The sequence below is a fragment of the Nerophis ophidion genome, linkage group LG09 (assembly GCF_033978795.1).
Source record: "Nerophis ophidion isolate RoL-2023_Sa linkage group LG09, RoL_Noph_v1.0, whole genome shotgun sequence".
NCBI classification, from domain to species: Eukaryota; Metazoa; Chordata; class Actinopteri; order Syngnathiformes; family Syngnathidae; genus Nerophis; species Nerophis ophidion.
Window position 1 is genome coordinate 58,614,863 of NC_084619.1, and position 15,000 is coordinate 58,629,862.

Sequence of the window (15,000 nt, forward strand, 5' to 3'; positions counted from 1 at the left end):
GGGTCCCATAGCGAGTACGGCGGTGGGTCATCTGTGGGTATATAGATCTGCGTGGAGTCGGGGCCGACGCATTCATCGTACCTAAGACGGAGATAAAGACATTCATTCATTTACACAGCAGGTCCCAGGTACTTTAACCATAGCGCCATGTTTAGTTAGGGACCGGGGTTATTAAATACACAAAATACTGTAGTAAGTTCTCCCAAAGTTGGGGGCTATCAACTTTTTTTCGGCAACAATGCGTCTTATACCTACCAATAAGGATGGAGACCGTTCATACTTGAACCGATAAGGTATGTACCCAGGGATCAATATCTGTACTCAATTTTCGGTTTGTTTCTGCGTGTTAATAAATTGTTGTCCAGTTGTTACATCCCGTTTTCTAGTAACCTTCAAGTCTCATTTGCAATGTAGTTGCACTTCCAAGACATCAGAGGGCACTGGTATGTTGTCTAACTAAGAGTGGCGTCGGTGTTGCTCAGGTGCAAACTGGCGACAGAGCTGAAGCGGTGGATGTCCTGTAACACCTTTAATCCCTAAAAACAATTGGGTTGAAAAAAACAACAATTTTAACCCAACTGCTGGTTCAGAAAAGGACAAACTGTGACGCTTAGCTGGCATTGGGGTGATGCGGGTGCGTTCTCTCGTTGATGCAGTCGGATAAGACACAGCGTGAAGGTAAGAAATGATTTATTTGTACTAAAGAACAAACTAAGAACAAAAACACTTGCACAAGGCACTACAGAAAAAACAAACAGAACTAGCATGGGAGCTATAAAGAACAAAAAGCGCTAGCATGTGAGCTAGGGACAAGCAACGGAATAGCGTGGAAGCTAAAAAGTACAAAAAGTCTTTTACCACAAGCGGGAGTCAGCGACGTCACCTGTTGCATCAAATACAAACTAGACTGTGAGACCGAATGAACAAAAAGGGCAGGCTTAAATAAAGGAGATAATCACAGAGCAGGTGCGCGTGAAAAACAAGATGCAGGTGACACTAATACGTAACTATGGCAACGGAAACAAACAGGAAGTGCCACCAGGAACTAAGAAAGAAAAATACTAAACAGGATGTGATACAAAGACGGAACAAGACAGAATATGACATGATCCAAGTAGCGGATCATGACCCAAGCCCCTTTTTGGGTTACATAAATAACCCAAAAACTTGGGTTACTTTTTCTCGACCCAAGTTTTGGGTTGAATTATTTACCCCAAATTGACTTATGCTAACTACAATGTTGGGTTATCCATGAAAGTGTGTGGGTAGGCCCAGCCTACAGGCTGTTGTAATGTGTCGAGGGCAGTAGTTAGAGGGAAGGTTGCATGTCTACTTTCCACCTGCTTGCTAACCTCTCGCTTACAGACAATGCCACTTGCTAGCCCTTGTGGTGAACGGAGAAGCAGCCTTGTGCATCAGTCTTCTCCTGCCAGTACACAGCCTCTCCTTCACCAAGACTCCCGTCAGGCCTCCACGTGGCCACACACGGCAACTAGGGCCCCACGGCCCAAGGCAAATGTGGCGGGGGATCTCTGAGCTGCAGTGGTCCCCAGAGGCGTGATGCGCAGGCCCACTTTGTTTATATGCCCTGGCATCACCCAACCACTGCCCCGCTGCCTTGTGGGTTAGTCTGGGAAGACTAGAGGCTAGGGGAGCACACCCTGAGAGAAGAGCAAGTGCTGGTAGGCGCACCATAGGCGGTCCCCCAACAGACCGGAGCTCCGGCAGCCTCCTGCAGTTGTGAGGAGGTGCCGGTCGTCCTGGGTTTCCCTTGCCATCGGATACAGCTCCCCAAAGCAAAGAAGTGATGTTGGAGTCTGCGCGTCTCCCTCGTCGAAAAAGACCTCAACGGCGGAGTGGGTGGATGATGGTTGCATAGAAGCTCCACAACGGTCACAAAGGCGGCAGAAGACTGCAGCAAAGATGGGCCCCCAATTGTCTTGGTCTCCATGCCATTGGACCCTGGCCTTCTCTTTGCCAAGGACAATGTGGTGGCTGTCTGTGCACCAGTCTCCCCACTTTAAAAGATTCCACACACAGGCGTGCTCCTGAAGACAATCCTACCAAAAGGAGGAAAATCATACTCCTTTCGGGTCATTGCCGACGATCCCTAACATTAGCGATTTAGCGCTCCTTGACTCAAGAGTTGGGTTAAAAAATAATAATAAATACATTTTCCTGCTGGTTGGTCCTAACCCTTCCCAGCTACTTATCAGAATATTTTTTATTCCAATAAAACTGTACCTAAAATCACTTTTCTCTGATACCTTCCCCCAGGGGAGTGGCTAACTCGCCATCACACGCTACAACGAACTTGCTGCGCTACACCTTCCGCTAACGCGCTTGCCGAGTGTGAATGAAAGTTTTTTTCGGCGAGTTACGTCCGTCCCTCGGCCTCTGGTGTGTCGTTTCTTGCCAGCATCCGGACACGCATTCTTAACAAGAATAGTGTGAGATGGCAAACCTCCTCCAATTGTAAACCAACTGTTGTTTCCGAAAAGGACGACCCTCTTTTTGGGTTAGATGAATAACCCAATAATTGGGTTATGTCTTCTTGACCCAATTTTTGGGTTGAATTCTTTACCCAAAGTTGAATTATGCTGACTACAATGTTGAATTATCCCTAACCCAGCTATTGAGGTTAGCGCTTCTTGACCCAAAAGTTGTGTTAAAAAAAACAAACAATAAATACATTTTCCTGCTGGTTTGTTTTACCCCTTCACAGCTACTTATCAGAATAATTTGTATTCCAATAAAATTGTACTTAATCACTTTCCTCTGATATCTTCCCCCCGGGGAGTGGCTACCAAGCCATCACACGCCACAACGAACGTACTACGCTACACCTTCCGCTAACGCGCTTGCCGGGTGTGAATGAAAGGTTTTGTCGGCGAGTTATGTCCGTCCCTCGGCTTCGGGTGTGTCGATTCTTGCCAGCTTCCGGATGCGCATTCTTAACAAGAATGGTGTGAGATGACAAACCTCCCCCAAGGCACGACAAGAAAAGAACAGATAAAACAACCCAACCTCATTGATGTCAGCATGTGGTGATCTGGACCACAAGAAAGAGGTTGGGCAGCAGCCAAGGCGAGAGCAGAGTTGGTAGCTGCAGGCGGAGGAGGTTTGATCCCAACCGCCCAGACCGCCTGGAAGTCTGCGAGCGGCTGACAAACACAAGACAACACGCCTCTTGACTCGGGGGGGCCACACGGGGCCAGGCTGTCTAGCTGTCTATGTAACTTAGATATTGGGTTTCTCTATGTAAAAGTGCTTTAAGTCACCAGAGAAAAGCGCTATATAACTATAATTTGGAGTGGTTGTATTTGGGCTAGGAACAATTTCGATTCGATTCATTGGAGTGGTTATTCGATTCAAAATCGATTCTCAATTCAACACAAATCTCGTAATTTATTGTTTAGTATATTTTTAAAAACATTTTCTCCCAATTTTTTTTTTTAATGAAATGGTATTTTTTCATTCAATATTGGAAAATTATGAATCGATTTAAATTCTTTTAAAAACCTTTTCTCCCAATTTTTTTTTAATTTTTATTAAATGGTATTTTTTTCAATCAATTTTGGAAAATTATGAATCGATTTAAATTCTGGATGAATACAATTTGCGATTTGGATGTGATTTGAGTTTTTTGTGTTCTTGTTCTTGTATTTCTACACTTCTTGAGGCATCAACAAGGAAAAGAAGCTTCCATATGAGGAGGTGTGAACAAGTTAGGTCGTAAATCGTGGTCCCAATACGGAAAAGCATTGCGTCAAATAGAGAATGTCTCATTTGCACCCTCTGGTGGTGAAATCTATCAAAATGAGGGTGGTGCCAAAAGGTGGGATTTTTCAAATTGACGTTGGGGCAGTATAGCTTGGTTGGTAGAGTGGCCGTGCCAGCAACTTGAGGGTTACAGGTTCGATCCCCGCTTCCGCCATCCTAGTCACTGCCGTTGTGTCCTTGGGCAAGACACTTTACCCACCTGCTCCCAGTGCCACTCACACTGGTTTAATTGTAAAAATTAGATATTCGGTTTCACTTTGTAAATTGCTTTGAGTCACTAGAAAAAAAAACGCTATATAATTCACTTCACTTCACTGTGTGTCGGTGTTAAAAGTGCTCCCCCTCTGGTCAACATATGAAATAATAAGTGTGTGTAAGAAATTGAAGTGCGACCCTTTGACCAAAATGAATTAAAAAAAAAAATAAACTCAATATGTATTTAGAGACATACTGTTATAACTTGAAGTAAATAATGAAGATTAAAAAACAAATTAGAAACAAACAAAACACTCTAAAAACACTCAAAAAATTTTAAAATAAAATTGGGTACAATTTCTCATATTGTTTCTGTAATACTGTAATATTTTCTTGTAGAATTATTACTTTTAATGTAAAATTATTACTTTTTATGTAAAATTATTACTTTTTACTGCAAAATGGGGACATTTGTCATATACAATTCTGACTTTTATTACAATATCGCCAATTTTTTGTTGTTATTCTTGTAAAATGTTGACTTTAGTAAGTCAGTTATGACAAAAGTCCTTAATGTCCTGCATTCCGATTATTATTATAATATTGCCAACATTTTAAAGTTTTCTTATAAAATTGTGACTTTTGTCGAGTAAAGTTACCGCTCTTTCCGTGAAATTGCCAAAATGTTAAGTTTTTCTTGCAAAATTGCGAATGTTATTGAGTAAAATTCCAACATTTATCATACTATTGCACACATTTTCAGTTTTTCTTGTAAAATTTTGACTTGCGTTGAGTAAAATAACGACTTTTGTCATAACACTGCCAAAATTCTAAGTTTTTCTTTTGTTATAACGCTGCCAAAATTCTAAGTTTTTCTTTTGTTATAACACTGCCAAAATTCTAAGTTTTTCCTGTGAAATTCCAACTCATTTTTCACAACAAACTGTTATGTTTGCATAGTATGTATATATTATAAATGTTGTAAATGCACTTCTTTATATATCTAGAAAGGGTGGTCTTAAAGAGGGAGGCATTTTTCTCAGGTCTCAAGAGGGTAAGAAATACAAGTGTGTGTGTGTGTGTGTGTGTGTGTGTGTGTGTGTGTGTCAGCACGAGGAAGTAGAGGCTTTAAGTCTCCACAGGTATGAAGTTCTCAGCTGATCTGAGTATCTTTCAACCATCTGTGACACCCCACCTCCTCACACACACACACACACACACACACATACACACTCTTGTATTTCATACCTTCCTGAGACCTAAAAACTGAACATTTGTGCGATATTGTCATGTTTTGTGGTCACGTTCTCTTTGGTTTTGGACTCATTGGGCACTCTTGTTCGTTTTGGTCACCGTGCCAACCCATCAGTTTTCACCTGTTGTGTGTTCACGACTCAAGCACCTAATTTGTTTGGACTCACGCACCTGTCATAACTGCACCTATTTAAGCCTGTAGTTGCCAGGCAGTCAGCCTGGCGACATCACCTTCTACTCACCGTCTATCACCTCTTTCACACCCATGTTATCCATGCCGATGATCCATGTTCCTTTCTCGTTCCAAGTGAATTTTTCGTTATTCATGCCGCAGTGAAAGTTTTTGTTTTATGTCCATTGTTTTGCCTTAGTGCACGTTTTTGTTTTTAGGGCCAAGTTTTCGTACCTCCACTGTGAGCGCTTTTCGTTTGTACCTATTTTGAGTTGTTAATTAAAAGATGTCCTTACCTTCACGCCATGTCCGTTCCAATCGCTTTGCACCTCGGGAAAACAAACCTCACCATAGACCTCGTCATGACAGATGTTATGATAAAAGTTGGAACTTTACTCAATAACAGTTGCAATTTTACAAGAAAAGCTTAACATTTTGGCCATTTTATAAAAAGAGTCATAATTTTACCCGACAAAAGTCAACATTTTATAAGAAAATGTAAACATTTTGGCAATATTATCCATCCATCCATCCATCCATCCATTTTTCTACTGCTTGCCTATTTCAGCTGCATTTGGGCGGAAGGCGGCGTATACCCTGGACAAGTCGCCATCTCATCGCAGGGCCAACACAAATAGACAGACAACATTCACACTCACATTCACACACTAGGGACCATTTAGTGTTGCCAATCAACCTATCCCCATCAATATTATTATAACAATCGTAATTTTACTCGACAAAATTATCACAAAAGTCATAATTTTTACTCCAAAAATGTCACTATTTTACAAGAACAGCAAAAACATTGCAATGTTGTGATAAAAGTCAGAATTTCCTATGACAAATGTCACCATTTTGTATTAAAAAGTAATCATTTTACATTAAAAAAGTCATAATTTTACAAGAAAATATTGCAGTATTACAGAAACAGACAGAATATGAGAAACTGTTCCCAATTTTATGAGAAAAAAGTCAACACATTGTGAGAAAAAGACAGGTTTTATTGAAAAAAAATGTTTTGGGTAATGTTTTTTTAACCATCATTATTTACTTCAAGTTGTTACAGTATGTCTCTATATACATATTTATTAATTTTTTTTTAATACATTTTGGCCAATGGGAGCGCATTTCAATTTCTTACACACTCTTGTTATTTCATATGTTGACCAGAGGGGGAGCGCGTTTAATACGACACGCAGTCAATTTGAAAAATCCGTCCTTTTTGGCACCACCCTCATTTTTATGGATTTCACCACCAGGGGGTGCAAATGAGACATTCTCTATTAGATGCAATGCTTTTCTGTTTTGGCCCTGCGATGAGGTGGCGACTTGTCCAGGGTGTATCTCGCCTTCCGCCCGATTGTAGCCGAGATAGGCACCAGCGACCCCAAAGAGAATAAGCGGTAGAAAATGGATGGGTTCTCTGTTTTGGGACCATGATTTACAGTATGTCCTAACTTGTTCACTCGTCCTCATATGGACGGTACTTTTCCTTGTTGGTGTCTCAAGAAGGGTAGAAATTCAAGCAGACACACACACACACACACACACACACACACACACACACACATGCTTGTATTTTTTACCTTCTTGAGACTTCTGAAAAATGCCTCTCTCTTTAGGACCACCCTTTCTAGATATATAAAGATTTGTATTTACAACACTAATAATATATACAAACTATACAAATATAAAAAACGTAAACTTTTACTTAATTTTTTTTTTGAATTTTTTTGTTTGTAATTGTTATTTTAATTTTCATTTTGTACTTCAAGTTCTTACAGTATGTATCTTTATACATATTTATTTATTCATTTTTTTAAATTAATTTTGGGCAAAGGGGCTGCATTTCAGTTTGTTACACACACCTGTTATTACATGTGTTGGCCAGAGGAGGAGCACTTCAAATTTTTTCACATACTAGTTATTTCATATGTTGACCAGAGGGGGAGCACTTTTAAAACCGACACACAGTCAATTTGAAAATTCCCACCTTTACCACCAGGGGGTGCAAATGAGACATTCTCTATTAGACTTGTTCACCGGGCCTCATATGGAAGGTACTTTTCCTTGTTAGTGTCTCAAGAAGGGTAGAAATTCAAGCACACACACACACACACACACACACACACACACACGGCCGGGGAAAGGGTGTGTTTGAATTATTAAAGTTGCCAATTAAACTAGCTGACATTTAGATCAAACACACCTTGACGTCTGCCTTTTTACACACGCACACACACACACACACACACATACACACACACACACACACACACACACACACACACACACACACACACACACACACACACACACACACACACACACACACACACACAGTAGTCCAAAGGGCAGCAAAACGCGCTGATAAATGAGCACCAAGGAGGAGAAGAGGCCACGTTGGCGTTTGATGGAAATGTCAAAAAGACGAGCGTTTTTTTGCGTTTCGGGAACTTGAAGTGAACGTAAACGTCTTCAACACAAAACGGTCCAACTTAATGGGCGCACAAAGGGAAGGACAAGGACTCACCGTGGAGGAGAGTCGGGGTACAAGTGGTTGACCTGCGACAGACTGAGAGAGTCCAAGTTCCAACCGGAAGAGAAGTCCTGGTAGCAGGCGGACCTCAGGTCCCCCGCCGAGCCCCCGAAGGAGTACGCGTCAGGACCTGCGTTAGTCACAGAGACATGGTCACCTTTGGGCCAGCCCCCAAAGCCCCACCCCGCGTCCGTTTGTCCTGCACCGACCGTAGCTGGCTGGCAGGTGCGGGTTCCTCAGTCGGCTGTCTTTGCGGAGGCTGCCCACGATGATGGTGACGCAGGACAGGAAGAGCACCAGGCCTATGACGATCCCCGCCACCACCAGAGGGGACACCAGGAGCGAGGCCTCCCCCCCCGACTCCCTCTCGCTCCTGCAGTCCGGGTACTCCCCATGGCTCAGGTTGGAGCTCACTGGTGGACCACAGAGAAACATATCAAACAAGGACGACGGAGCCTTTCGTGCGTGTTGCGTCCTTGCTATATTGGCTAACGTCCCTCCACAGTGCAGCTTCTAAATCACTAATACGAATAAACTGTTTCTTTCACGTAGCATTAGCACTGGGACAGCTAAACATGCTACACCACACACCTTACAAGAAGCTATGCTAACCGCTATGCGTGGGTTCTTGAATGTTGACAAAGGTTGGCAGATCGATACCAATATGGACAGTGACGATACTAAGTATTTTGATACGATATCACAAAAACAATAAAAAAAATTTTGTTGACCAATAATAGTTTTTGCTGTTGTTGAAATATTTTGCTATATTGACTTTATTATACATTTTGTATGTAAACATTATCCCTGAGGTGTTCATACTCCACCTGTCGTGGAGTATGAACACCTCAGTGAGCATTAAAAAGGCACAGCAAAGACTTTCTGAGACTCCTCAAAAAGAACATCCTGTCTCAAAAAGTGCTTGTGTCCTTCTATCGCTGCTCAATAGAGAGTGTGCTGACATACTGCAAGTGTGTGTGGTATGCCAGCTGCACGGTGGCAGAGAGAAATGCACTTCAGAGGGTCATAAAAACTGCCTCAAAAAGGCCCAAAACATCATAAAGGACCCATCTCACCCTGGACATAAACTTTTTGAACTGATGCCCTCAGGCCGGAGATACAGGACAATAAAATGCAGGACAAACCGATTTAAAGGGGAACATTATCACCAGACCTATGTAAGCGTCAATATATACCTAGATGGTGCAGAAAAAAGACCATATATTTTTTTAATCCAACTTTTTTTATTGACTTTTTCACATATACAGAAAAAAGGTGCAAGTCGAAACAGTACAATTTTAGAGTCAGTGAATTCTTCATACCTTTACCCCTAAATACACCCACCCACCCCACTCAGGTCGAACCAACCAGGGACACATGGCACAAACAACAAGTAAGACGACAAAGACACACACATTCACACATACACCCATACAAAACCAAAAACAGAAAGAGACTAAAAGGAGAGAGAAAGGGAGAAAAAAAATAAATAAAATAAAATAAATAATACTAATACTAAATAAAAGGGAGATTATTCCTCATCTGCGTCTGGACATAAGTCAAGAGAGTTGACATGCAGTAAGAAAGGACTCCATGAACTTTCAAACACTTGAGCAGAGCCATTTAGTGAAAACCTAAGTTTTTCCAATTTTAAATTGTAAAGAACCTCTTTAATCCAACGGCCGTGTGATGGGGGTGAGCCAGCTTCCAATTGAACAAGATCAGTCGCCTGGCCAGCAAGGTCGTAAAAGCCACAGCGCGTTTTAGTGGCACAGGGCATGTGTTATCAGGGCATATGCCGAAAATGGCTGACAATGGGTTGGAGGGAAAGTCTTGACCGTATGCCTTTCCGATAGTTTCAAAAATGTCCTCCCAAAAGGAACATAATTTAGAGCAGGACCAGAACATATGGACATGATCAGCCGGAGATTGTTTGCATCTATTACAGGTATTGCTAACAGTGGGGTAGATTTTGGATAGTTTTGCATTAGTGTAGTGAATTTTATGGATTACTTTGCATTGGATGAGACCATGACGGGCACAAATCGAGGAGGAGTGGACCAGTTTCAGGGCAGAGTTCCAGAGTTTCTCAGATATGTTGATGTTAAGATCGCTCTCCCACGAGGCTTTTATCACTGATAAAGAGTTTGGAGCAACTGAGTTTAAGGAGGTATAAATCACAGAGATACATTTTTTATGATTTGGGCTCAGAGATAGCAATGTATCTATAAGAGTTTCCGGGGGACGATTTGGGAAGTGTGGGAACTGCTTCTTTACGAAGTCCCTCACCTGAAAGAAACGAAAAAGGTGGGAGTTTGGCAAGTCGTATTTGGAAGAAAGTTCAGCGAAGGATGAGAACACACCGTCTGTGTAGAGGTCTTCCACAGTGGTGATACCGTGATCGTGCCAGGTCATAAATGCGGAGTCGGTACGGGAAGGTTTAAATAATTGGTTTTTAAGTAGCGGAGTCAGAATAGATGGGCCCTGAAAACCCAAATGTTTCCTTAGATGGATCCATATTTTCAAGGAGATCGATACAATGGTGTTTGCGCCTTCAAGTTTAAGTGGAAAGGGGAGTGGTGAGCATAAGCAAGAATGTAGTGAAAAGTGTGGAATTGCCGTTTCAAGGGATACCCAGGCCGGGAGGGTCCGTGAGCTTCCATCCATCCAGTATAGGAGTTTCTGTACATTAGCCGCCCAATAGTACTGTCTAAAATTAGGGAGTGCAAGCCCTCCCTCAGATTTGGGAGATTGTAGGACCGACTTGCGGATTCGGGCCGATCCGGCCCCCCATAAAAATTTGGATATTGATTTGTCTAATTTATCAAAAAAAGATTTAGTAATGAATATGGGGATATGTTGGAAAAGGTAAAGGAATTTAGGCAGAGTGATCATCTTGATAAGATTGATCCGGCCAGCGAGAGATAATGGTAAAATAGACCAGCGGGCAAAGTCCTTCTCCATTTTTTCAACTAGGGGTAGGAAATTTCCCCGGAGCATGTCAGACATAGCCGGAGTAATAAAAATTCCCAAGTAATGGATCCCGTCCTGTGCCTATTTGAATGCAGCTAAAGATCGCGGTAACTGTTTAGCTAGGGAATTGATCGGAAATAGTTCACTTTTTTGGTAATTAAGTTTGTAGCCAGAGTGTGTGCCAAACCGCTCCAAAATGTTAAAGATTACTGGGAGTGAGCTAGCAGGATCTGAGATGTATAGGAGCAAGTCGTCCGCATAAAGCGACACTTTGTGCAGCGTGTCCGACCGGGTGATACCTTTAAAGCCCCTCTCCGCGCGCAGCCAAAGTGCAAGGGGTTCTATCGCAATAGCCAACAGTAATGGAGACAGCGGGCAACCTTGTCTGGTACCTCTTTTAAGAAAAACTGGGGAGGACAGTGTATTATTTGTGCGTACCGAAGCTACAGGGGACAAGTATAAAAGTTTAACCCAAAGAATAAAATCTTCATTAAAACCAAACCGACCCATAACATCAAATAGATATTCCCATTCGACCCTATCAAAGGCTTTCTCCGCGTCGAGGGACACCACCACTTCCGGGGTTGAGGGGTTTGGCGAATGAATAATGTTTAGGAGGCGCCGAGTGTTGTGTGAGGATTGCCGGCCTAACATAAAACCTGTTTGATCCAACGATATGATGGAAGGCATCACCCTTTGGAGCCGGAGAGCAAGAACCTTGGACAGAATTTTTAAATCTACATTTAAGAGCGAAATTGGTCTATAACTGCTGCAAAGCTGGGGGTCTTTCTCTTTTTTTAGTATGAGAGAAATGGTGGCCTTCGATAAGGATTCTGGGAGGCGATGGTTCAGGAATGCTTCATTATACATGTCTCTTAGAGCCGGAGCAAGAACACTGGAGAAAGTTTTATAATATTCTGCACTGAAACCATCTGGACCGGGCGATTTATTACTTTGTAAGGATTTGATGGCTTCTGTGATCTCGATGACACTAATGGGCTGACCCAAGCTCCTCACAGCTCCATGTTCGATCTGGGGGAATGTTATATCATTAAATAGTTCATGTGAAGAAGGGGGGCAGTCTGACGTATATAATGTTGTATAAAATGCGGCAAATGTTTCATTTATCTTAGCTGGATCAGTATGTAGTTCTCCTGTGTTAGAGCGAATAGATGTGATTAGCCTCGACGATGCTTCCTCCCTAACCCGGTGGGCTAAGAGCTTGCCAGCTTTTTCCCCAGATTCAAAAAATCGTTGTCTGGATTTGAGTAGTTGTAATTTTGCTCTATTGACAGACATAAGGTCAAAGTCAGTTTGTAGGCGAAGGCGTTCTTTATATAGTGTCGAGTCCGAGTTTAAAGCGTACTTATCGTCAAGATCCTTAATCTTACGGAGCAGCCCATTGATTTGAATGGTTTCTGTCTTATTTAAATTTGAAATAAAAGATATAAGTTGACCTCTAATATAAGCTTTAGATGCCCCCCATAATATACCTCTTCCAATTTCTGGTGAATCGTTCAGTTCGAAAAAACACTCAATTTGATCGTGGAGGAAATTCCTATAATTGTCTTCTGCTAGTGAGGCTGAGTTGAATCGCCATTGTTTAAGGGGTCTAGGTTGAGTGTCCATATTGATGTCGACTGAGGTGGGAGCGTGATCAGAGATTACAATACTATGGTAATTACATGTTTTAATTTTGGAAAGTAGTCTATTGTCGAGAAGAAAGAAGTCTATCCGAGTGTAAGTGTGATGTACATGAGAGAAATAGGAGAATTGCTTAATTGTAGGGGAGGCGTGTCTCCACGGGTCTGTAAGACCTAACTGTTTAGCAAAAGTATCCAATGTTTTAGCTGAATTAGATAAGGGAGCCAGTTTGTTTGATGATCGGTCCAGTACAGGATCCTGCACCAGGTTAAAGTCCCCGCCCATGATAATCTAATGATTTCCAATGTTTGGAAATGATGTAAACAATTTAGTCACATAAGAATTGTCATCCCAGTTAGGTCCATAAACGCTAGCGAGTATGACTGGGGTGCCTTGCAGTTTTCCAGACACAATGATATAACGGCCGGCAGGGTCTGCTACAGTTTGGTTAAGTTCGAATGAAATGTTTTTACGAATTAGGATGGCTGTGCCCCTGGCCCTTTCGTTGAATTTTGAATGAAAAATATGGCTGATCCAGGCTCTTTTAAGTCGTGAAATCTCTCTGTTGCGGAGGTGGGTCTCCTGAATGAAAAATATATCTCCTTTGAGGTGTTGCAAATGGGTCAAGACCCTCCCAACTTTAGTGGCGCTCCCCACACCCCTCACATTCCATGAAACAAATCTGAGTGTATTACTGGTGCTTGTCATTTCTCACCATGTCCAACTAAGAGAGCAGAACGGGCTGATGTGTACAAGCGGATCAGGAGGGGGGCTGATGCACGGTAACTGGGAACTGCAGAGGGTACTAGTAAGAGGAGGGGGTAAAACAGAAGCGTGAGAGGAAGGAATGAGGTGATAAACAAACCAATAAAAACATATATGTACAGAAAACACAGCAAGCTCACACACACACTCACACTCACAGACACAACAACATACAATAATGCCAGGTGTGTTACACCTGGCAACCACCTACAGGACCATCGTCCCAGGACCTGAGAACCCCATTGTCGAACCTGAACCTTCAGTGTCCTTTTCACAGCAGTGCGCTGTCCTTGCGCCTGCATGGACGTATCCATAACGGCTTCCGGTTTTTCCACCTCCCGAGAACAACAGATTGGCTCCAACAGAGTCCGAACATTTTAAAGTGCATCAAAACTGCAGTATATTCCTTCGAGACACCTAGTACCTAGTATCAAAACAACTTCAGAAAAGCAAGAAAAGTAAATTAAAAAAAGTATAAACAACTCAAATGGCATGTAGTTGGATAAAGTATAAGTAAGTGGTGTCACATATGTATATACATATAAATATACACATACATACACACACATAAGCAATGTATACGCCTATGGATGTATGGATATGGAATAATAGTAACCAGTTAAGAAATAGGTATATCAGCAGTTAGGTCAAATAATAATAGTAATACTAGAAAAGATAAACCACTGTGTAATATATATCTATTAGAACGTGATAAGTAAATGTAATGGGAAGACAAAAGAATTCGAACGTCGATGTACCAAAATAAAATAAACAATATCGATGGTTGTTTAAACCCTAATGACAATAATTGTATATTTAACAGGTTAGCTCTGGAATGTCAGCATAATATATTAGCTAAATGGTTAAACAAAAAATGAATGACAAAAAGTGAATGAGAGTGAATTCAATGAGTGACCACACAGATGTAATGTTCACAGTCAGGCCTAGAGTTGGCGTTACGTTGGCATAGTTAAACGTGATAGAACAAGCCCGGCAAGTGTTTTAAGGTTGGTGCCGGCAGTGTAGCCTCCAGACATGGCTGTAGTTAGCCAAGCTAGCGCCGTCCCGCCATGCCTTGTGAGGTAGTCACATCATATCAAACAAAGTTTCATTAAAGTCATACCAACTAATGTTAGTCGTTCGCCTGCTCTTGGTTGCGTTGATTATGAGACTTGACGAGGTCTTGGGCGTCTTTCACAGATGCGAGTCGTTGTCTCTTTCCATCCTTGGTTGAAACCATTAGCTTAGCCGGGTAGTGGAGGGCTGGTTTGAGGCCTAGGTTGTAGAGGTCTTTCATGACGTCCCGGTACACGGCCCGCTGTTCCAGTATTTCAGGGCAGTAGTCTTCGAAGATGTGTATCGGTGAGTCCTTATACATTAATTTGCCTCTGCGTTTCCGAGCTTCCCGCACCACCAGCTCCCTCGTTTGGAATCGGTGGAAGCATATCACGACCGGTCTCGGCTTCTCATCGGGGCCTGGCTTCGCTGTTAGCGAGCGGTGGGCACGGTCCAGCTCCGGGGTCGACGACAACGTATGTTCACCCAAGACTTCGACCAGCAATTGAGAGAAGAACGTTGTTGGGTTTGTACCTTCAATGCTTTCGGGTACGCCGACCATTCTAATGTTGTTCCGACGGCTTCTACTCTCCAAGTCTATTAGCTTAGCTTTTAG

At 42.3% G+C, this 15,000-nt stretch overlaps 1 protein-coding gene across 1 annotated transcript in view; it reads right to left on the minus strand.

Annotated features, from left to right (window-relative positions):
• Positions 1 to 15,000, minus strand: part of bean1 (brain expressed, associated with NEDD4, 1) — an 82,650-nt gene that overhangs the window by 1,378 nt on the left and 66,272 nt on the right. Inside the window, exons 3-5 of the mRNA XM_061911357.1 lie at positions 8,156 to 8,359; positions 7,941 to 8,076; positions 1 to 81 (exon numbers count right to left, since the gene is read on the minus strand). The exon at positions 1 to 81 is cut by the window's left edge and continues 1,378 nt beyond it. Coding sequence (XP_061767341.1) covers positions 1 to 81; positions 7,941 to 8,076; positions 8,156 to 8,359 — 421 coding nt within the window. The remainder of the gene's footprint in view (positions 82 to 7,940; positions 8,077 to 8,155; positions 8,360 to 15,000) is intronic.